General features: G+C 40.8%; 1 protein-coding gene and 1 non-coding gene across 2 annotated transcripts in view; one reads left to right on the top strand and one right to left on the bottom strand.

The window, feature by feature from the left end:
• The window catches only part of LRGUK (leucine rich repeats and guanylate kinase domain containing), a 107,373-nt gene that overhangs the window by 73,668 nt on the left and 10,619 nt on the right, over window positions 1–23,086 (top strand). Inside the window, exons 16-18 of the mRNA XM_077770720.1 lie at window positions 6,841–6,980; window positions 20,232–20,320; window positions 22,406–22,531. Of these exons, the coding sequence (XP_077626846.1) occupies window positions 6,841–6,980; window positions 20,232–20,320; window positions 22,406–22,531 (355 nt within the window). The remainder of the gene's footprint in view (window positions 1–6,840; window positions 6,981–20,231; window positions 20,321–22,405; window positions 22,532–23,086) is intronic.
• On the bottom strand, window positions 1,288–1,372 carry TRNAK-UUU (transfer RNA lysine (anticodon UUU)). The gene has a single exon. It is a non-coding gene; the product is annotated as a tRNA-Lys (tRNA).

Below are 23,086 nucleotides of genomic sequence, written 5' to 3'. Positions count from 1 at the left end.
GGTCCTCTGGCTATGAAGAACCCAGCAGTCTGTTTTCTTGAATATAAGGCTTAGTACTAGGAAATCACATGCAGGTAGACCTCATTAGAACAGTGACTTTCAAACTTTCAGATCCAAAATTTATAACTAGGAATACATTTTACAATGTCATGGCCTACACACAACACACGTAGGAGACAGAAGTATAAAAGTGATACACCCTGGCATTTTCTGTTCTACTCAGTCTTAGTTTTTGAAAATGCTGGTCATACATAACCTACTAAATTGATTCCATAATTCAGTTTGCAACATGCACTTTGAAAAACCCTGCCCTTCGGTCTCTGGAGCTTTGATCCGTTGCTGTTCCTCGAGGCTGTTGACCAGATGCTTCCCTGCTCAGTGGCTTGATGTGGGATGGGTTGACGTGATTTATGCTGACCTCTTTTCTGGGACAATAGCAAGGATCCGGTGTATTGGCAGCTTTGCTCTCTGTTCGTAGGAGGCCCCAGAGAGAATATATCCAAAATTCATATGCATAAAAATAAATTCTTATGTGAAGTGAAAAGAAACTCCCCCCAAAAATCTTGATCAATAGTGTTTTCTGCACTAAGTACTTAGCTGACTCCCTTTTCTTTTGCTCCATGACAACCCTGAAATCATCTTGTTACCATAAAAGGCCCTCCCAGTTCCACTTTAGACAATTGCACTATTTATATAGTACCTGGCACACTATGTTCATAAATGAATTTAATTAATAGCTTAGTTCAGTCGGAGAGACATAATCTGGAAATCACTTTTCTTTATTGACCAGACATTCAGAAAAGAGAAGAGCCTAACAGTTTCCTTGTGTTGATGATAGATAAATGACGTCAGACCACCAAATCTTTCATCCTAAAGGTGATGATGAGAATGCAGGCATGATGAGCAAAAGCTGGAGGTCTTTTTTTTTTTAATGTTTTAATTATTTCTGAGAGAGAGAGAGAAGGCATGAGCAGGGGAGGGGCAGAGAGAGAGGGGGACACAGAATCTGAAACAAGCTCAAGGCTCTGAGCTGTCAGCACAGTGCCTGACATGGGGCTCGAACCCATGAACTGTGAGATCATGACCTGAGCCGAAGTCAGGCGCTTAACTGACTGAGCCACTCAGGCGCCCCTGGAGGTCTTTTATTTTTTTTTATTTAAAAAAAATTTTTTTTAATGTTTTTATTTATTTCTAGGAGAGAGAGAGCATGAGCAGGGGAGGGGCAGAGAGAGAGGGGGACACAGAATCTGAAACAAGCTCCAGGCTCTGAGCTGGCAGTCAGCACAGAGCCCGACGCGGGGCTCGAACCCACGAACCGCGAGTTCACGACCCAAGCAAAAGTCGGACGCTTAACCGACTAAGCCACCCAGGCGCCCCTGGAGGTCTTTTAAAAAAAAAAAGTTTGTAACCTTAGGAATTCATAATTTCCGATGACACTAGCAGTCACTTGTTGGAAATTCCAGCACTAGTCCAATCTAGTGCTGTGACCTGGGCAAGTTACAAAGTTCTCCTGTAGGGATAGCAGTACCTACCTCGAGATTATTGTGAAGATTGAATGAGTTCATATATTGAAAACCAATGTCCGGCACATAGTAAGTGTGTATATGGGTGTAAACTGGAAAAAAAATTTTAAATAGCATCTTCTCATGAGCTGGATTTAACAACACTGTTCAAAATAGGTAGAAATATTTGGCAAAAAAGATGGCCTTCTCTGAAAATCCTTTAAAAAACACTTTAAACAACCTTGATTGAATTAAGGAGCTTAAACAGAATTAGGATAATATTGGGAAGAAGTAGTTCAGCAAAGTGTAACTGAGAGCAAGAGATTCATGAGCTTTCACCTACAGCTTGGAGAAGTGAGTTGGGGAAACATCAGTTCTGAGGTTACTACGAAATTTACTTGTGATACACACATGAAAGGCTTGTCATAGCACCTGGCCCATAATACATGCTCAGTAAATGTTATCTGTTATTTTTACTATTGTTATTTCTTTATCGACAAAATCAAAGTTTCAGATTGGTTAGACAGTAAATGCTATCACATTATTTGACTCAGAAATAAACTACCGGATAGTGGGCATTTTGTTTGCCTTTTGTAGTGGGTCGAGACAAAGACTGACATCTACAAGCTACTCAACCTAAAGACCTTCAGTTTCCATGGACTGAAAAAAGCGAGGAAAAAAACAAAAAAAAAAGTGTCTTTTCTAGAGGAATTGGCCCATGAAGTAACGTCTTTGAAAGAGCCGTTCTTCAAGGATGAGCCTTAGGAAGTACCTCGCACTTACCAGGAGTGGGAGTGCAGAGTTGGGTGGAAGTCACATCACCAGCCTCTTTATCAAACATCATACTTAAAGGAGAACAAGGCTTTTGTGTGTATTCACGCTCCCTGAAGGTTTCTTTCCCATTTCCTGCTTCTCCTTTCTGTTGCCCAAATACTATACACATGCAGATCTTCTGTATATAATTTCCACTCTTGAAATTTACCTGTTGTATATCTTTCCATCAAAGCATCAATTAACTACTTCACAATAAACTCATCCATTTAAAATTCAGGGTGCTATTGTTATATGTTTTATTTTAAGTTTATTACTTACTCTTAAGTAATAAAGAGTACCCAATGTGGGGCTCGAAACCTTGTGTAAGATCAAGAGTTACATGCTCTTCACCTGAGCCAGCCAGGCACCCCAGTTTTATGTTCTAATTAGGACATTCTAAATACAGGATGCAAATACTGAGCCCATTAGTTCAGCTGTACTAAGGAGGTTTCAAAGTGTGAAGTACAGTGGAAGGAAACATTTTATTTTGTACCTCATTCTCTCCTGATGAGAATACACACTCACATACTTTCCTTTGTCCTGATATAGAATCTGTTCTTTAAGTAGCTGATTATTCCTTTGATTGGAAACCCAAGAAAAGAGCACTTTACTGTTAGAATAGCTTAATAAGTATATTCATTTTACATCACAAACGTTAATACTCTATTTCCTTAGACTGGGATGGTAGCTTTCTACTATAAAAGCTTATTTCGCTGTGGAAAATTATTATGGGTACTGTGTAAAATGGTTTTCTTTTAGATGCTTTTATCCCTTTATTGGAAGCACAGATAGATAAGACTTTTAAGACTTAATTCTGTCCTAGAAAAATAGCTTTTTTCAGAACGTTTAGTTTTGTGATAATACTTTCTAATGAACTGAGCTTTTCCTTTAATTTTCCACCACAAATTATGTAACTGTCTCATTAAAAATGAATAAATACTGTATCGCAGATGATTGTGCTTTAATTTGGTTTGGGCCTTTTTTATGGTTACATCTTTCAGTATTGAGGCTCTTTTACAGTGATTTTACAAATATTTATATTTTATGTATGTATATGTATTTAATCATGGTAGGGATAAATGACTTGTTAAAAAATATTCTCACTGTTACTAAATAAACATTTTTTTTAAAACCCATTTGAGTGGGGGGGGAGATGAATGATACTGAAACCATCTGGCTATCTGAGAACTTTTGTTTGAAAATTAAAGCCTATTTCCAAGACATGCATTTCTAATTGTTTTCAAAGAGAGACCGATTCTAGTGTTGATTCATTTTTCCCCCAAGGTTTTGTTTAAATGTTAAAAAAATTTATAATTAAAAGTGTTTAGTCTCATATTCTTGAACAGGAAAATGACTTAGTTGTTCTGCTATGGGAGTAATCTGATTAATGTAGAAAAATTGGTTATTAAAATAGGGATTTTTGTTTCTCAAAATATTCTCCATCTGATTCCCCAATTCTGATTTTATGACTCGTGACGTGGCTGTGGCCAGTACTGTCAGATCATCAACATTTCTAATTGTCTCTTTTGTGCAGTAGAAGGACTTGTTTAGTTTATGTGATGATATGATACTAAATATATACTCAAAATGTTTTATTCTGAGGTACCTGGCTTCCATTGCATTTGTTATTTAGGCTGGATTCTATGCTTATTTTAAAATGCTTTATGCAAATTATTTTAAACCACTCGACTGCAAAGGGATAGAAGTCTAGATATAAGGTCTAAGCCACTTAGAATTAATTTGAGATGTACCTCCAGTTCCAGATAATTCATTTATATTTTCCTGCATTTAATAATGGTGCTAATCCATAAAATAACTTTAAAATCTGCCATGCATCATTAAATTCAGTTGTGCTTCACTGTAGGTGTTTTAAATTAACTAGACTTTATACTGATGAACTTGGTTGCTTTTGTGGACTGTATATATAGATTTAATGTTGCCTGGAAGTTGTCTTCAATTTAGATACTTTGGGTAAGATTATGTTCAGTTGTTGTAAGGTGTTATAACATTGGTGATTATATATATGTGTGTATATATATGTATTTAATTGAAAAGCAGAATCTCTTGTCCATTGATGTATTAAGACGTTAGAAACTCCTTTAAGAACTGTATGAAAGTCTTCATTATAGTAGTTCCAAGTCATTAAAGTGGTGGCATTGCTATGTAGTTTAATAGTAATATAAAGACATTATCGTTACCCAAAATGTTTTATCATTGAGAAACCATAAAGCCATTATGTTGTTGGAATTGTAGCTACATTGTATCATCGGACTGAACTTGTTCACACACCATAATACAAATTGTTTATGTCTCAGAAAGATAGAAAAAGGAGCCCTGACACTAATACTGTATTTTGAGCAAGTGTGTGTGTGTGTGTGTGTACACTCTCACACATATATACACACATACATATATATGATAATTTTGTGGAAATTATCTCAATGAATATAGCTTCTATTTCTTTGAAAATTAAGGAAATTAACATAAAATTATCTTAACTTTTCTCAAATTCATCTGGTCTTTTCCACAGTGCTCTCTGCAATTATAATCCCATCAGGAGAACAAGCTCTCTCTCTATTTCTCTCTCTCTCTTTCTGTCTTTCTCTGACTCTGTCTCTCTTTCTCTTTCTTTTAAATGAGCATGGGATCCATCCTCTCCATCCCATTTTCTCCCCCTTGCTACAGTCATGTTTGTTTGTTTTTTTAATAATTCAATTATGTTAAACATGCTTCTGGGTCCTTATACAAAGCACTTCTCTCTGTGTGAGGTGGTTTTGCCTCAGCTACTTGAAATCTTCTCTTGTGATTTTAGAGCCCTGTCCAGATGTCTCTCCTTTAGAAAGAACTTCTCTGACCATCATGCCATCTCTCACTCTGTCCCCTTCTCTGGCTTCCCATTGCTTCATTGCACCTCTTACTACCTGGCATCTGATGTGTTATTTGTGTCCAAAGTTAGAATGTAATTCCCACCGATCAGGACTTTTTATCCACTGTTATATCCCCAATGTCCAGAGCACTGTCTGGCACATGGGAGGTGCTCAACCAATACAGATGGAATGGCTTGTCCATCTTGAAGATTTAACAAAGAAGACTGGAATTCCTCGGGCGTGGACTTGCTCATTTGTCTCATCTTCTGAGTCTCTCTCTCACTCAAGGCAGGTGCTGGGTTGTGGAGCTTCAGCGTTCCCATGTGATTACTTGCACTCATTGACAACAGCCTTTTCCTTATTTTATTGGCACGCAGTAGCCACACAATTTGGCAGGAGATCGAGTTCAGGTTCCATACCAGCACACAACACAGGATCAGAGGCCTGATTTCCCCCAGGTGTTTGCACCCTCAGTCCAGATGAGACACTGTGTGTGGGCGGGCACAGTCCCTAAGGTCTATGGGCTGAAACTTCGAGATGCCCCCACCCCCCTTATCAAAGAGCCCAGTTCTTCTGCATCAATAACACAGGGACTGGCCTCTCTCAGTCCCCAAAACACTCTGACTTTTTGGCATCAATTCCCCCTCTTCTGACTTGGGACCTTGACTTCCAGCACAAGGAAATTTTTCTTTCTTGGCTTCTCAACTTCGCTATGTATACGAAACAAATTTCTAGCAGATAGTGGACATGTGGAAAAAATTTACTTTAGGATTTTAAAAAATTAATGCTTTTTCTTTTTTAAAGTTTATTTATTTTGAAAGAGAGCAAGTGTGAGCTAGCATGAGTAGGAGAGGGGCAGAGAGAAAGGGAGAGAGAGAGAGAATCCCAAGCAGGCTCTGAGCCATCAGCACGGAGCCCAACGCGAGGCTCGATCTCACGGGGCCCAATCTCACGAACCGTAGGATCATGACCTGAGCAGAAATGAAGTGTTGGATGTTTAACCAACTGAGCCAACCCGGTGCCCCTATTTTCACATTTCTAAGGCAATATTCCTGAAAATGTTGATGTTTGTACATCTCCAAAGGCACTTAAGCCAGGGCTCTCTGTAGATGAATAGTAATAAACTTTTAGATTCTTTATATTCTAGATCTCTGGACATTCTAATGTTTTAAAGGAAACTTTCAGCATTATTTATAAATAAATTCTGTTAAACGGTGACCTCACTGATATCCACTGCATTCTTTTTTTAACATTTCTTCTTAGCATTGCATGTTTTATTTTCTTTCTAGCCTTTTAGGAGAATTTTGTCAAATGGAAAGTAATTATCAGTGCGACTGCTCAGTTACGGATCTGGAAGGTATTGTATGAACCACGGTTTGAGTTACCTTTATAAGCCTGCACTGATGAGCACCAAGTATACGTTCAGGACATGTCTACTCAGCGCTGTGGCCTGACTCTATTGTAATTGATAATAACTATTACCTTGTTTTCTAATAGTTGTGATTATCTTAGTTTTCAAGTTGAAAGGCACAGACTTTCAGTATTCAGTTATGCTGTGTTTTGGACCATCCAGAGATAAAGCATTTCCTTTCCTTCAGAAAGTTCCCTCATCCCATATCATGCCTTTTATTTTTAAACTTTGGTTGCTTCCCTATCAGATGTTGAGACGCCTCAGCCGGAATCTAAAGAGTCTTCTAGCAAGTTCACTCCTTCGAGTGTATGTGATTTCCTGGATGCTACAGACAGAAACTACTTTGTGAAGTTGTGGGCCAAACTTTCAGCCAAAAAAACTTCAGTGGTAAGAAGGGGTGGAGGGGGGTGGGGCCGCCACTGAGCCATACACGGGTCAGGCCAGGAGGAGATTTGGCATTTTGAGACTAAGTTTTGCCAAAGCTCTTCTCTGACTGGTATCAGCCAAAGACAAGTTTTTCGTCTCTTTCTACATTTGTGAGAATAGACATGGGCTCTACAAAGAGCAGCCAGTGTAGCTTTTGTGAGTACCTTTCCCCAGCTTCCCAGGCAAAACTCAGCTCTTCTTTTTGGCAAGAATAGAAGAGAATTACGATAGAATAAACATGGTAAAATACGTATTACGAGGGAAAACTTGCTTCCTTGGGGTAGATTTTTGAGCGTTGTCGTGCTGAGCCTTCAGAGTGAGCCCACTCGGAGGCCATGGTTTATAACTTCGCAGCACATGAGTCCATCCTGTAACTCTGCTCCAGTTCATTTCTTTGACGACCCAGATAGGTGTGTGCGGGAGTATCGAGTGCATTGTTGTCTCTGCAGAAAGATTAGGTTGCGCTCATTTTCTACCTAATAGTTTTATAGGATGATCTGAGAATACGAAGAGGCCTAAATCATGGCCAGTGCCATCACCACAGGTTCGACAGGACTTGCCTTTTGGTTGTCAGCTCCTACTTTGTTTTTCCTTAAGGCTAAACTGTTCTCTTTTTTTACATTTATGTATTTAGTTTTGAGAGAGAGAGGGAGCGAGAGAATCCCAAGCAGACTCCAGCGCAGAGCCCAACTCGGGGCTCGATCTCATAAACCGCGAGATCATAACCTGAGCCAAAATAGGTTTTGGTTGTTTACTTAGAACAGCCACCCCAGAGCCCCAAGGCTAGGCTGTTCTAAGTAAAGAGTCACATCGTGTTCTAAAGTCAGTGCCATGGGCTGCAGTCAAGAGAATCAGGCTACTGAAGACGAAAAGTCTCGGGCTGCCACGTATACAGGCATAGCCATGCAGTCTACTTGGATTAAGTCATAAGATGACACTGTTAAGGGTGCAAGACACAGTCCCTTCAAGTCGGCTTCGGTAAGAGGCAATTCCATATAAAAATCACGAACGAGTGGATTCACAGTGCGTCACGATCATGGATGAAGTACAGGCCTCACAGGAACTGACCAGCACTGGGATTAGAGAGTCAGGTGCTGGGGTTTCTCTGCCTTCCAGAGGCATCGAGTTCCTTCATCCCTGCTCCTACTTCTCATGTGCTCTGTACACACACACACACACACACACACACACACACACACGAACTCATTCTCACGCACACCTGCCCCGACTCTCCATGGCCTCTTGGCTCTGTGCTCACAATCCCTGGCCACTTCTCTGTCTCTTGAGTTCATATTGTTGAAGCCTAGAGAATCTAACTGCCCCAGCTGGACTTGCACACCATTCCATGGAGATCGTATGAGACAGCCTGTCCAGTCACCTGGGGTAGAGCAAAAGGCACAGATACAGATGAGGGCTTCTTGCAAGAAACAGAGTGGGTCCAAACATTTCTAAATAATAGGAATTCGTGCCACGATACTTCAGTGCAGGAAACATCCTATTTTTCCAAAATAATTTAAATCTGGAATTGTTCCCACTCACCAGGATCTGTGGGAAGTCAAATATCAGTCGTTAGGAGCTGGGATCATTCCCATTCTTTGGATCACGTTCCAGAATCTTGAAGTTTACACCATCCTGGAAAATTGGGGAAGGACCCCTGGCCTCCAGACCACCCTGGTCACCATGGAGACGCCCCTAGTCCAAGAGCCCAAGTTCTACTCTGAGCTAATGGTGCTGGTATTCTCCGTATCCTCTCCTACCAGTAACTTTGCCTAGTACTGACCCCCTCTCCACAAGGAGCCTATCAGCCTCGACCCTTCCATTCTGGGGAATCCAGCTCTTTTCACATCTGTCTACTCCTTTCTCTCTGCCCTTGTTATCCTGGCCTTGGGTCGTATGACTTTATGCTTGTTGGGGCTTAGATTTTCTCTCTCTCTTTTTTTTTAATGTTTTTTCAATGTTTATTTTTGAGAGAGAGAGGGCGCAAGCAGGGGAGGGGCAGAGAGAGAAGGAGACACAGAATCTGAAGCAGGCCTCAGTCTCCGAGCTGTCAGCCCGGAGCCCGACACAGCGCTCGACCCCACGAACCGCGAGATCATGACCTGAGCTGAAGTTGGATGCCCAACTGACTGAGACACCCAGGCGCCCCTGGGGCTTAGATTTTCAAATGTAAGTTCTCCCGTAGATCCCCAGGACATGGCACGTCCGTAGCGTAAGCTCCAGAACACAAACCCTTGGCCACACTTACTCCTTCATGATGAGTCCGTGTCCTGACAACCGTAACCGCCTCGCATCCCAGGTGTGCTGCCCTGCCGCGCAGCCTCACACACCCCAAGGAGAGACTCTCACTGCGCAGCCTCACACACCCCGAGGAGAAACTCACACCGCACATGCCACGCCCCTCTGCCAGTTAGTGGGTATTCGTGATTTATTTAAACATGACCAGTCTGAATTTTACTTGTTAGAAAACTTTCAGGCTTCATTAAAGACAGCTTTTGTCTGGTGAAGGGCCACTCAGGTATTTAAGAGTGAGAAGAGAGGATAAGAAGAACAGAGAAGAGGGGGGTGGGGGACACCCCATACACACGCTATATGTTCTTAGCTATAAGAATTCATGGCCAACATGTCAGTATAAAATTAATGAACAGTATGGAGAAACTGGAGAGGGAAGGATATGATAAAAACGCAATGTGATGGTAGAAGGGGGGACCGTGGTGGTGCATGGGGAAGGGGGCAGGTGTCACAGACCACTGTGGTCCAAAGGATTCCCATGAACCTTTACCCAAGTCGTTCCTTACCTGTAGTCACCTCCCTGAGAAACCATGCAGCCCTGTAAGCTGGAGCATCCACAGTCTGGTCAGGAACATCTTTCGTGTTAGAGGGCTGGCAGTGACTGACCCATGATGGTAACAATGCTCAAACCCCCTGCAGTCCGGAGGTTCTGGTATCTTTACTTGTCAAAGGTACAGTGTAACAGTAGTTTCACAGAGGGGCGCCTGGGTGGCTTAGTCAGTTAAGCGTCCGACTTTCGCTTGGGTCATGATCTCACGGTTCGTGGGTTCGAGCCCCGCGTCGGGCTCTGTGCTGACCGCCAGCTCAGAGCCTGGAGCCTGTTTCAGAGTCTGTCACTCCCTCTCTCTCTGATCCTCCCCTGCTCACGCTGTCTCTCTCTCTCCTAGAAATAAATAAAACATTTTAAAAAAAAAAAAAAAAAAACAGTAGTTTCACAGAGAAGCAAATCACACCCTCCACCCCCCCCAACCAACAGCTACATTCTTCAGAAATACGTGCAAAATACTAAATTACCACTGTCATATATAAGGGGTCAATGTGCCTAAGGCTATTTTTAGTGCCTTATTTTCTTTTAAAGATTATGAATTCAATGCTATTTTTAAATTTTAAGCATTTATCAGATTTTAGGTTATTAACCTTTTGCACAGCTGTTAACAATGCAAAGTGAGCAGCATGACAGCAGAGGCTTATAGAGACATTACCATGTTATGTTAGAGAACATAAATAGCCTTTACAACATTTGTAATTTGGAAAGGGCTTTCATGTAAATGATCTCCCATACCTTTCATTGCAACCTTTTGGAGAAGATGTTATTTTCCTCATTTTACTTTCCCAACATAAATTTCCATGTATTTTTGAAGCCTTTTTAGTGGATTGAAGAAAGTAATTGCGACTTCCTCTGTCAAAAACCTGTGTCTTAAATTGTTCCCCCCCCCCAAAAAGTAGAAATTTTTGTGCTTTTTTGGTGTCTTAACCGTAGATTTAATGTGTTCATGTTTACCTTTAGAAACTACCAAGGGAGGGGCGCCTGGGTGGCTTAGTCGGTTAAGCGTCCGACTTTCGCTTAGGTCATGATCTTGCGGTTCGTGGGTTCGAGCCCCGCGTCGGGCTCTGTGCTGACTGCCAGCTCAGAGCCTGGAGCCTGTTTCAGAGTCTGTATCTCCCTCTCTCTCTGACCCTCCCCTGCTCACGCTGTCTCTCTCTCTCTCTCCTAGAAATAAATAAAAAATATTAAAAAAAAAAAAAACTATCAAGGGAGCCATTTGACAGTAATGGATAGGTGGAAATTTCCTTTTTGGGTTCTGTTTCTCTGAAGCTCCTTCCCACTCGTGTTGAAGACGATGTTCTTCCTCTCTGCTCATATCCACCCCAAACCCTCTGTGCACGTGAGGTCTTTCAGTGTCATGCCTGTATTCAAATACTCCACCTTTTCTTGTGCACAGTTTCTAACTGCATGTTGTCACATTGTGATTACAAAATTTAAGGTGGATTGTCTATATAAATGTGAAAGACAAAGCAGTAATACTTATAGAAGATAAAGTAAGGAGATTTTTATGACTTTGAGGCAGGTATAGATTCCTTAAATATAATACTAATTACAAAGGAGAAGTTTAAAAGTTTAAAACATTGAGGAGCATTAAAATTAGAAACTTAATTTATAAACCAGTTTTTAATGTTTGCTTATTTTCCAGAGACACACACACACACACAGAGTCAGAGTGTGAGCGGGAGAGGGGCACAGAGAGAGGGAGACACAGAATCCAAAGCAGGCTCAGGCTCCAAGTTGTCAGCACAGATCCGGATGCAGGGCTCATACTCATGGACTACTAGATCATGACCTGAGCCAAAGTCAGACGCTTAACCGACTGAGCCATCCGGGTGCCCAAAATTTATGTTAATTTAAAAAGAAAAACCGTATTAAAGAGAAAAAAAAGACAAACCACAGAGGGGAATGATATTTGCAGTAACTATAACTGACAAAAGGCTTTTATTTAGAATATATAAAGAACTTTTCTAAATTAGTAAGAAAAAAATAACTCATGGAAAAATCTCTTCACAAAGGATAATGTCTAGATGGCCAATAATCACGTGAAGAGATAGCCTCATTATCGGGAAATGCAAATTATAGCCGCAGTGAGATACCACTATGCATAAACCAGAAGTGCTAAAATTATAAGCTGACTGTTAAGATGTGGAGCAGTGGAAATTCTTATAAGACAACTGATAGGAGGTTCACTTTGTATGCTTTGGAGAATAGGTGAGCATTATCTACTGAAGTTGAACATACATGTACCCCATGCCTCATAAGTGGTATTCCAATAGAAATGTGCGGCTGTGTGCACCAAAAGATGTGTACAAGAATGTTTATGGTATCCTTGTGCATAGCGGTCCCAAACTGGAAACTTAAGCGTCCATTAGCAGTAGATAGGCCAAATAAAATTTTGAATATTCATATAGTGAAATAAGTACAGTAATGAAAGCAAACAAACTTCACTCCATGGATATATCTCTCAAACATGGTGTTGAGCCAAAAAATTCTTGACTCTAAAGAATGCATACTGTATGGTTCTGTTAATATATAATTTAAAAACTGGCAAGACTAGGGGTGCCTGGGTGGCTCAGTTGGTCACGTGTTGGATTTGGCTCAGGTCATGATCTTGCAGCCCGTGAGTTTAAGCCCTGCGTCAGGCTCTGTGCTGACACCTCGGAGCCTGGAGCCTGCTTCGGATTCTGTGTCTCCCTCTCTCTCTGCTCCTCCCCTGCTCATGCTCTATCTCTCTCTCTCAAAAATAAATAAGCATTGAAAAGATTTTTTTGAAAAAAAAATTGGCAATACTAAACCATAATACTTAGGGATACGTGGTTAGGTGATACAAGTATAACAAAGAAGTAGATACCATAAGGTCAGGAGAGTGCTTATCCAGGGAGGGGGAAGAAGGTGGTAAAGGTTGAAAAGGTTATGAGGGATGCTGGCACTTGTGGGGTTTAGGAGGGCACCTGGTGCAGTAGAATGAGTGTCATTGGTTCGCTTATTAGCTGGACAAGCCTCAGTGAGTTACTTAACCTCTCTGGGGTTGAGTGGGATTTCCTGCAGCCCTTGAAAAATCAAGGGCAGGGGTGCCTGGGTGGCTCAGTCGGTTAAGCATCCGACTTCAGCTCAGGTCATGATCTCATGTTTCATGGGTTCGAGCCCCACATCGGGCTCTGTGCTGACACCCAGCTCAGAGCCTGGAGCCTGTTTCAGATTCTGTGTCTCCCTCTCTCTCTGACCCCCCCCCGCTCATGCTGTCTCTGTCTCTGTCTCTCTCTCTCAGAAAGAAATAAAAACATTAAAAAAAATTGAAAAATCAAGGGCAGGGTACAAGGTGGGAGTCCGAGGGTGATGCTGAAGTCAAAACCAGACAAAGGTCCGACTCCACGACTGGGCTACAGAGTTTGAAGAGAGTGAGGAATCCAGACGACAGTAATAGACCACATTGGGGTGGGAGCAGTTAAGACCTGAGACTTACTTTCCTGTCCCACTGGATGTAGGTCTGGGAAAAGGGGAAAAATGAGCTGAGGGAATTATGGCCATGTGTGAAAGTAGTGTCCATAGTCTGTGCGATCGTTGTTGGAGGCTGAGTTCATTCTGTCATTGCTAATTTAGCAAGCCTAGGAAGAGTGTTTGCCGTCCTAATCATCCAGTCCATTCACATTTGCAGAAGACTCCCTTCTCCTCCCCTTTCTTTCCCTAATATGTTCCCTTCCCCTTCTTCCTTCTCACTCATTCGTCTTCCTTTCTTCTCACACGTCTTCAACTTGTTGAATTCCTACTAGATGTATAGGATCAGGATGTGCTTTTCAGTACATACCAGGCATTTGCTTCCTGGCTCTGTTCTAGACACTAGAACGAAGTAGAGCTCATCCCTGCACTTATTGAACACATAGTCTAGCAGAGACACCTCTCATCTCTTCTCGTCAGTGTATCTCTAGCCCTTCTTCTCCTCTCTTCTTTCTCTGAGTAGAAAATGGGCCAACGGAGGATGGAGATAGGCTCAGTTTTACTGCCACCTAATATATTGACAGCTGGTTTTTGTCCCTCATCTCTGGGATCACTGGGACCCCAATGGCTTGTCTTTGTTAGGAAAGAAATGTCCAAGAGTATCATTCTTTGTTCTCCAAGTCTGAAAAACATCTGTTAACATCATTTTTCTTGCTTGTGACTCTATATAGCTTATCAATATAAAATGTTTTCAATGAATATGAGCATAATTTCCTAGGAGCTTAAATGATAATAAAGTATTCAGTTTATTTCTTCACTCCTTGCTTATACAATCCTTGTTGTTTTATTTCTTCTTTTTTCTCAGCTTAAATGGTACTTACTTTTCTGAGTGACTCCAGAGCATATTCATTTGAACTTCTCTGAAAGATTCCTGGAGAACTGTAAATATAATTTTGATCAGCCTTACTTCTTAAATGCAATTTTCTTTTAAGGTTTGAGTACCAAAAAACAAAAAAAACAAAAAAGGGCACAGCTCTTTTCTTACTGACTCAAAAAGTACATAACAAACACTGTGCAGTGAGAGGTTTTTGTTTATACAAGACTCACATTATTACTATTGATTACAGAAGTCAGAGTTCTTGTGTTTTGTCAGATAGCACTATACCTCATTTTCCCTTGCCGACGGCAACCCCCTTTTGCATGGCTGGCTCCCTAGAAGGCGTACATGAAGGTCAGGATGGCTTAGTGAACATTTTCTTTTCTCTTTTTTTTTTTTTTTAAATATTTTTATTTATTTCTAGGAGAGAGAGAGAGACAGCGTGAGCAGGGGAGGGTCAGAGAGAGAGGGAGACACAGACTGAAACAGGCTCCAGGCTCTGAGCTGGCAGTCAGCACAGAGCCCGACGCGGGGCTCGAACCCACAAACCCCGAGATCATGACCTGAGCGAAAGTCGGATGCTTAACCGACTAAGCCATCCAGGCGCCCCTTAGTGAACATTTTCTGCTCTGGAACTGCGACTAGAAATTTGTCTTCCAGAAAGAAGCAGCTTGATTTTCAGCCTTCACTTGTATCTGTTTCTTCAGCCAGGTCTTCTGACTTTCTTAGGGAATACCGTCACTCGTGGGGCAGGCCAGCTTACTGAGAGCCAATTCTCCAGGAAAGAAGTTGCTGAATGATTGATTTCTTCAAAGCCAATTTTGCAAATGTGCGTGTGGGGCAGACGAGGCCAATCCTACAAAGTACCTGACTGTATGAAGGCCAGTGACAAGATGGATCTGTGATGACAAAATATGGGGCACCTACATCCACTAAGCACCACTTGCTTTCGATACAAGGAGGAAGCTCAACTCAGGGAGCTTGTCCAAGATCACACTGCGTAGCAGTGTCTGTTTAGACTCCAAAAGAAAAGTGCTTTCTGCACTCACCAGATTTATTCGTTGCAATAACAATGAAGAGATGCTCTGTCTCCTCTACCACCTGGTCACCAGGTAGCACAGACCAGAGAGGATCAGCAATCTAAGAGCTTTTATCAAGATGATGGTTTCCTCCTAGTCTCTGAAGGTGACCAATTAATTTTTAAAAATCACTCATGATCATTATGTTCTTGATTTGTGCATATCGAACGGTATCTACCCACTACATTTTATAACCTTATTGAAACTCAAATTATCCTGCCTTTGGCCAGTGAGAGCCTCTTCACGTTGGCTCCTGTGTCCTTTAACATGACCTATGTTGACTTTGGTAGCCGTCTTGCTCTCTGTTAGGACAAGATATTCTGTGCGCTTGTTCATTACCAACTCCGACTTGCAATCCATCTGTTCTCCAGGAAGCTCTGGTTGCTTTAAGTGGAAGATGTTAATGCAAGTCGCTAGGCATGGAGTGCTCATTGCTCTTGGGGTGGTCGTTGTTTCTAGGCCTTTTCTGTGGATAGAGCAAATATTTCATGAGTTCAAGGTTTCCAATTCAGATTCAAGACTTGAGGATTTTTACTCATCTTCTCTATGACATGTCTTTCTTCTACACTGAGAATCCGGGTTCTGAAAGACATGGGAGCTGATAGAACTACAATGTCATAAACTTCTCCCTTATTTTTTTCCCAGATCACTATAGAAGAGTCTCAGGATGACAATGCCAGTACTACTAGCACCCTGTATAAAAATGGAAAACGGGTTAAAAATATTTTGTTTGCTAATGTTCTCCACCCACCCCTCCAGCCCGGTTTGCTTAAGGCTGTGTTACAGCTACACTCTCAGTGCACAGTCATATGCTTGCTCCCTTTTAACTCTCGTTTTGTCTTAGTTCTTAAGTATGTACACACTTAACACCATTAGGCCTCAGGCCAGTGTCTCTAATTAGTTTTGTTGTCGAGGCTCATTCTCTGCTAGGTCCAGAAAGGACTGGGGGCAGCATTGCCTGCCGATGACCATCTGTCATACTTTAGACTTGAATTGTAGTTTTTACAACCTATCTGGTTTCCTTGTTTTGGTTTCTTTATCAAGGGCTCTTATTGTTTGCATGTTGGATCTTCTTTGCCTATCTTAGGTATTTTTCATCTTCTCTTGAATCTTTTTACCTCTTTCTTCATTTCTTTTTGAGTTTAAAAAATTTCCTTCGTCCACTTTCTATTCCTCTGAAGACATGTGCGGTTTTTATCCACTCTTACATTCCTTCTGTTTTAGTTTTCATTTCTGAAGTGACTTTTTTCCCATATATTTCTAATTCTTTCCTGAGTTTTATCAGCTTACTTAGGCATTGAAAAAATTGTAGGGGCGCGTGGCTGACTCAGTCGGTTAAATGTCTGACTCTTGATCAGCTCAGGTCATTATCTTGTGGTTCATCAGATTGAGCCTCCTGTAAGGCTCTGCTCTCGCTCTTTCCCTCAAAATAAACATTTTTAAAATCTGTAATTCATTTGTTCCTTAATGTTTGTGTCATTTCCATAATGTATTTTAGTTAATTTCAAAATAGTAGATTACAGATTTTATCTGTTTCATGAGCATTGTATGTAGAGGTGTTAGTCTCCATTTTCTCTTTTTTCAAATAATAGCTTTGGGATTTTAGTAGAAAGTTTCTCTTTATTTTTAAAATTTTTTAATGTTTCTTTTGAGAGAGACAGACAGAGCTAGAGCAGAAGAGGGGCAGAGAGAGAGGGAGACACAGAATCTGAAGCAGGCTCCAGGCTCTGAGCTATCAGCATAGAGCCCAACACGGGGCTCAAACCCACCAACCATGAGATGATGACCTGAGCCAAAGTCAGGTGCTTAACTGACTGAGCCACCCAGGTACCCCAAAAGTTTCTCATTTTTATATGAAATTAGTTCTCTTGAACTTTTCTAAGGAAGCCTGGTTCTTTGAGGTTGTGTTAAACTATACAGCAGTTTTCTTTTAGGGTTTGCTGGCTCTGTTCCCCTCTGCCACTTTGGTCTAGACTTTCTCTTTACTTTGTCTCTGTTTCTCTGTCCTAATTTTTATTCTTCTGCCATCAGCTTTTCTTTAATATGGGGCCCTGTCTTAGGAAAAAACGACAGTGGGTTATTGTCAAGAAGTCACAGTTGAAGGGCGCCTCTGTGGTTCAGTCGGTTAAGCATCTGACTTTGGCTCAGGTCACGATCTCACAGTTTGTGAGTTCGAGCCCTGCATCGGGCTCTGTGCTGACAGCTCAGAGCGTGGAGCCTGCTTCGGATTCTGTGTCTCCCTCTCTCTCTCTCTCTCTGCCTCTCCTCCCCATCTCACACTCTGTCTCTCTCAAAAATAAACATTAAAAAAAATTTTTTTAAGTCACAGTTGATGCAGCTCCTTCAGGACTCACTGTGGACCTCTTCTTCTTACCCACTGCTGGAGTGGGAACAGGCCTCCCTGTATTCCAGCTGTGGCGCCCAGCAGTGCTGCTTTTCTCTCCAGTGAAGACTTTTTGGCCATTTTGAAGTTCTATTCTCATGTCTTTTAGTCCCCCTGTTCCTTTCTTTGGCTTCCTCTCACATCGACACTGGTACCAGGTGGTGGTGTGGCTATTATCACCTATACTGGGGGGCTGGGGGGCTATCTTGTCACCTAATTGTCTTGTAAATATTTTGATATTTTTTTTAGTTTGCTATCTGCTTGCTGTAACTAGTTTTCGTGTGGGAATTCTGGAAGTGCTGTCATCTTCCCAATCACGATATCATTTAAATCAAGGATTAATACAGCAAAAAAAAATAAGGGCGCCTGGATGGCTCAGTTGGTTAAGCGTCCGACTTCGGCTCAGGTCATGATCTCATGGTTTGTGGGTTTGAGCCCCGCGTTGGGCTCTGTGCTGACAGCTCAGATCCTGGAGCCTGCTTTGGATTCTGTGTCTCCCTCTCCCTCTGACCGCCCCCACTCCTGCTCACACTGTCTGTCTCTCTCTCAGAAATAAAACATTTTTAAAAAGTAAAAAAATAAAGATGGTATAAAGTAAAACCACAATAGAAAATATTTGTGCTGCTATAGAGTAATTTGAGGAAAAATAACAACAAAATAACCTGAGAGTGATTAGCACAGCAAAGTTGGTCAATATATAGTAATTTTATAGTCATATGAAACAATGTAGGTGTATTTATGGAGTTATTTAAACAGTTTTAAATGGTGAAATTTAAATAGTGTTCCTTCCTTCCTTCTTTGTCCCATTACAGACCCGGTCCCTACAGCCTAACAGATATTTTCTCATCCTGCTCAGACAGAACCACAGTGCTAATGGTTAGGGAAACAGTAAAATGTCCTTTGTGACCAAATATACACCTGAGAGCCTGTGTTCAATGGTTTTACATGTTCGCTCTCATGTGTCATGGTGTCTAAGGAACAATTTCAAAAGCTTGACTCAGAATTTCTCAAGCAATGCTTGACAGCAGATTCTATTCCAGGTCCTAAAGAATGGCAGACATTATTCACACTTTATATTATCTCCCCAGACATAGGCTGTTGTACATTAAAGACCTACACTGAGCTCCTACTTTTCACTAAGGTGCGCACGCCGTGTCCATGGGAACCCAGGAGTGGCCAAAGGGTCCCCTGGTCTCCAGGGAATGACTCATTTCCCAGAGGTGCCCACTGTGCCAAACTTGGCATCACCCCAGAGCAGGACCACGCACGTAGATGAGTTTTTGTCATGCAAAAAGTGGTTTTAGAATCCCATCAACTTAACCCTTAAAAGTCGAGTCTTGAGAAATTCCCACAAGCCCGTGCAACCGCCTGAAACGCTGCTAATCCCCAAGGCTAAAGTAGGTGTTAGCCTGGAGTTGTGAGCTCACAACCACGCCGTTGGTGTGTGTTCTTCCGTGGGCATACTTGTTTGTTGTCATTTCCTATGTGATTGTAATTAAATATCAATGTAGAGAGGAGGCCGGGAGTGACATTAAAATCGAAGCAGGTTTATTTCAGATTAAGTTTCTGCAAGCAAAGATTGCTGTTTAAATAAATGTTATGATAAATCCCTTTACGCATGAATCTTTTATGTAAAACAAATGAGCACTTGCTAATTTGTCTTTCTCTAAATTAGGAATTTTATATGTCAGGTTTACTTGAAGTGAGGAAATCCAGTAAACGGACAGTTGCTAAAAAGATCACACTCTGTTAGAAGATCTGTGCGTAGATACACGTTGTATTGTTTATAAAACAGCACGTGCTACCTTTTTTCTCTATCTTTTAATTTTATTTCATTTTTTTTATTTTTTATTTTTAATAAAGTTTATTGAGAGAGAGAGAGAAAGTGAGCATGAGTAGGGGAGGGGCAGAGAGAGAAGGAGAGGGAGAATCCCAAGCAGGCTCCACACTGTCAGCGCAGAGCCCCATGCAGGGCTTGAACTCACAAACCATGAAATCATGACCTGAGCCAAAATCCAAAGAGTCAGACACTTAACCACCTGAGCCACCCAGGCGCCCCTTTTCTCTGTCTTTTCAAATCTCCTTTTGCCACCAAAGTATAAACCTTTTGAATGCAGAGACTGTGCCTTTCATATTTTTGCATTCCCACCAAATGGTTAAGTATATAATGAGGGTGACATGATGGTGAAACATGGGAGTAAGACCTCTCGCTTTGTCCTATTTCAGGGTTGTACTTAGTCCATCCATTAACTGCTCTGTGTGCTAAGATCAGGGAAGACTAAAGAGACAATAATAATATACGTCCTTGAGATAATCTCATTGGAAAGATAAATCTATAAACATTCATAAGGAATTGCCACACTATCATTTAAATATCAAAGTTGATATATTAGACTGTGGTCTTTATAAAGCTATATTTTATTTATAAAGTTTGTTTTCTTTCCACTGAACCAACACCAATTGTTTCTTAGGTCTTCTTTCCCTTTTTCTTTCCACATATTTGACAATCTCTAGTAAGAAGACAGTGATTATGGGTACTTTTACCATCTGACATATTTTTAACAGCAGTGTATTTTTTTTTCTTGTCATATTTCTTGCCTAGGAAAGAGATTCTATAGAGAGACAGTATGAGACAGCCCGAGAGGCCCTGATGGGAAAGATACCTCCTCATCACACAATCTTGTTTCAAAGGTAGTGATTTATCACATTTATTTGCACCTGGACATCTTTAGATTGATTCTCTAGTATCCAGATACACTCCATGAATCCTAAATCGTCCACCTAAACAAGGGCCTCTGTACTAAAGTAGAGCCAGTGATAGAGTAGAAAACCTCATTCTATAAGTTGTATTTTCCTTTCGTTTATATATTTTTAAAAAAGACATAATATGTTCATAGCTACTAGAAAATGATGGCTTTTTAAAAAATGGTATTTCTGGTGGAAGTTGAATATGTATTATCGGCCTTTACCAAGCTGTTCATCACTGAAGGTTAATTATAACCTGCTGAGTATCTTGTTCATGTCCATCATGACTCTCAAACAATAGTGATTATTTGTGAAGTCATTTGTTTAATGCATCCTCTCCATATTAAACTGTAAATTCCATGAGGGTGGGAATTATTGTATCTTTATTAATCAGTGAATTATCAGTTCTTAATATGAAAGATTTTATTTAGTTCATTCTGCATAGTAAAGTCTTTGTGATGTTAATGGCTATAATAATTACTGTACTATTAATTGTTATATATTAAGAGGCACATTTAGGCTTTAATATTTACTCAAAATGAATAAGTAGGTCATAGGATGGCTATAAAATGTTTGCAGTTTTCTCATTAGTGTTACAGGTTTGTTTTTTTTTTAAGTAATGGCAGTCTCATTTTAAAAATTTCTTTAATATTTATTTATTTTTGAGACAGAGAGAGAGAGAAAGAGAGAGAGCAAGAGCAGGAGAGGGGTAGAGAGAGAGAGAGACATAGAATCCAAAGCAGGCTCCAGGCTCCAGGCTCCAAGCTGTCAGAATGGCTCCAAACTCACAAGCTGTGAGATCATGGCCTGAGCTGAAGTCAGACACTTAACCTACTGAGCCACCCAGGTGCCCCTTAATGTTACAGGTTTTGATATTCTGAATTCTCTTTTCTACGTCACATTTTAGAAAATTTGAGAAAGAAAGTATGAAGTTCCTGTTTTCAGAAAGTTAGAACACTGACAAGACCTTAATTATAGCATTTTAAAAAGCTTTTTAGAATGCAGTGATTCAAGAGAGCAGAATAAAGAAGCCATTTAAATTTTTTTTCAATTTCACTTCTTTCCATTGTCTATAATTTTAAGCTATCTGTTGAAAATCTTCAACCAATATAAATGAAACCAAGTTTTGTCTATTACATGTCCACAAAGTGTGATGAATCTTCTCCATATCAGTCGGCTCTCTTTGGATAATCTGATTCAAATAATAGGCTGTGTGGTATATACAGAGTTCTACTGAAGGGCCAGGAGGGTGATGGCCAGGAGGTAGGCAGTGTCTGCCAGAGCATCAGAGCTGGGGTCTGTGTGACCTCTGACCAGCAGCGGGGCCATGCTTGTTAAAACACTTGGGACAGAGAAACTAAGCAGTTTTAAATATGACCTCCAAATAGGTCATACTAGGACAGGTAGATGCTTCGAATTTGCATGCAGTTGGACTACTGTGCACACGGCAACTCTATTTTGCAAGTCTGAGGTGAATAGCAACAGGATTTTTTCACTAAAAATGGTTAATGATTCTTTCCAGTCACTCTGGGGAAACAGGCTAGTAGAGATGAAAAAATATCTTACCCTAGAGTTCAGTTGAGATGATAACATTAAAATTTTTAGAGATACTTTATTCTGGTATCACTTCAAAGCATTGTATTATAAACAAAATTCAGAAGTATCAATTTCAATTTTAATAGCAGTTGATACGTTGCTGGACCTCACATCACAGATGGACTAGGGTTTATAATAGAATACATAGAATACATACTAACCAGTAGGAGGATAATTTGCCTACATTAGCGACTTGATGGATAAGGAAGATTCAAAACAATACAAATTTGCTTAATCTACAAATTAGAATGTAATAATGCTAGTGTTTTAAGACAAGCTCTGGAGTACACGTTGGAGTTGGTATATTACAGCTCCAGAGAGATTTTATTAGCATTTGCATTTATGTGGATAACATTGGTCAGTACTTAGGTATTACATGTATATATGGTCGGTATCATTACAGAATTCTTGCAATTTTTCTTTTTCTGATTTCAGGGGTCTGGTACCAGCACCTGTTATCAATGGTCTACATTATTTTACAGCTTTAGAACTTGAGAAAAGTGTTGACCTTTCTGAAGCTTCTTTTAAAGCTCCCTTTGGATCCTATTCTTCTGAAAAGAGGTGAGTTGGGTTTTGTTGGATATAATTGATTCTTTTCTGATGATCAGTTAAAATCATGGCACTCATCCCTAAGCTTCAGAGAAATCCTAAAACTGGGAAGCAGGGCCCCACCTTCCACTGTGGAATTTGAGAGGAGTAGATCCTGGTTCTCTAGGGAGGACACAGGCATATAAGCTGAGTCATGGTTGAAAGCTTCTCCCTGGGATTTTGAATCTTGAGGGAGTGACGGAAAGATGCAACGGCAGTTAGAGATCATTCAAGACACCAGTAGTGGAAGATCAAGTATCCATTGTGGAGTGCAGGCCATGATGATCTGCCAGTCTCTTCCGATATTGAGACTTGGCTATGAACTTGTCACCTAGGTTACCTTGCTTCCTGCCCAGGTTTTAGGTCTGATTTCTGTTTTCCATTAAGTTCATAAACTATGCAATAGCTTCTCAATAACTCTCTTTTAAATATTAAAATTATCCAGAGTTGATGTTTGTGATCCGCAATCAACATCTCTGATTAATATAGTGCCGTGTTTCTAAATGTTTACCAGCTGATGTCTAACAT

The sequence above is a fragment of the Crocuta crocuta genome, unplaced genomic scaffold (genome assembly GCF_008692635.1).
Source record: "Crocuta crocuta isolate KB4526 unplaced genomic scaffold, BGI_CrCroc_1.0 scaffold266, whole genome shotgun sequence".
Lineage (NCBI taxonomy): Eukaryota > Metazoa > Chordata > Mammalia > Carnivora > Hyaenidae > Crocuta > Crocuta crocuta.
The sequence above is the reverse complement of the archived record's forward strand: the minus strand, read 5'-3'. Positions and strand labels throughout refer to the sequence as shown.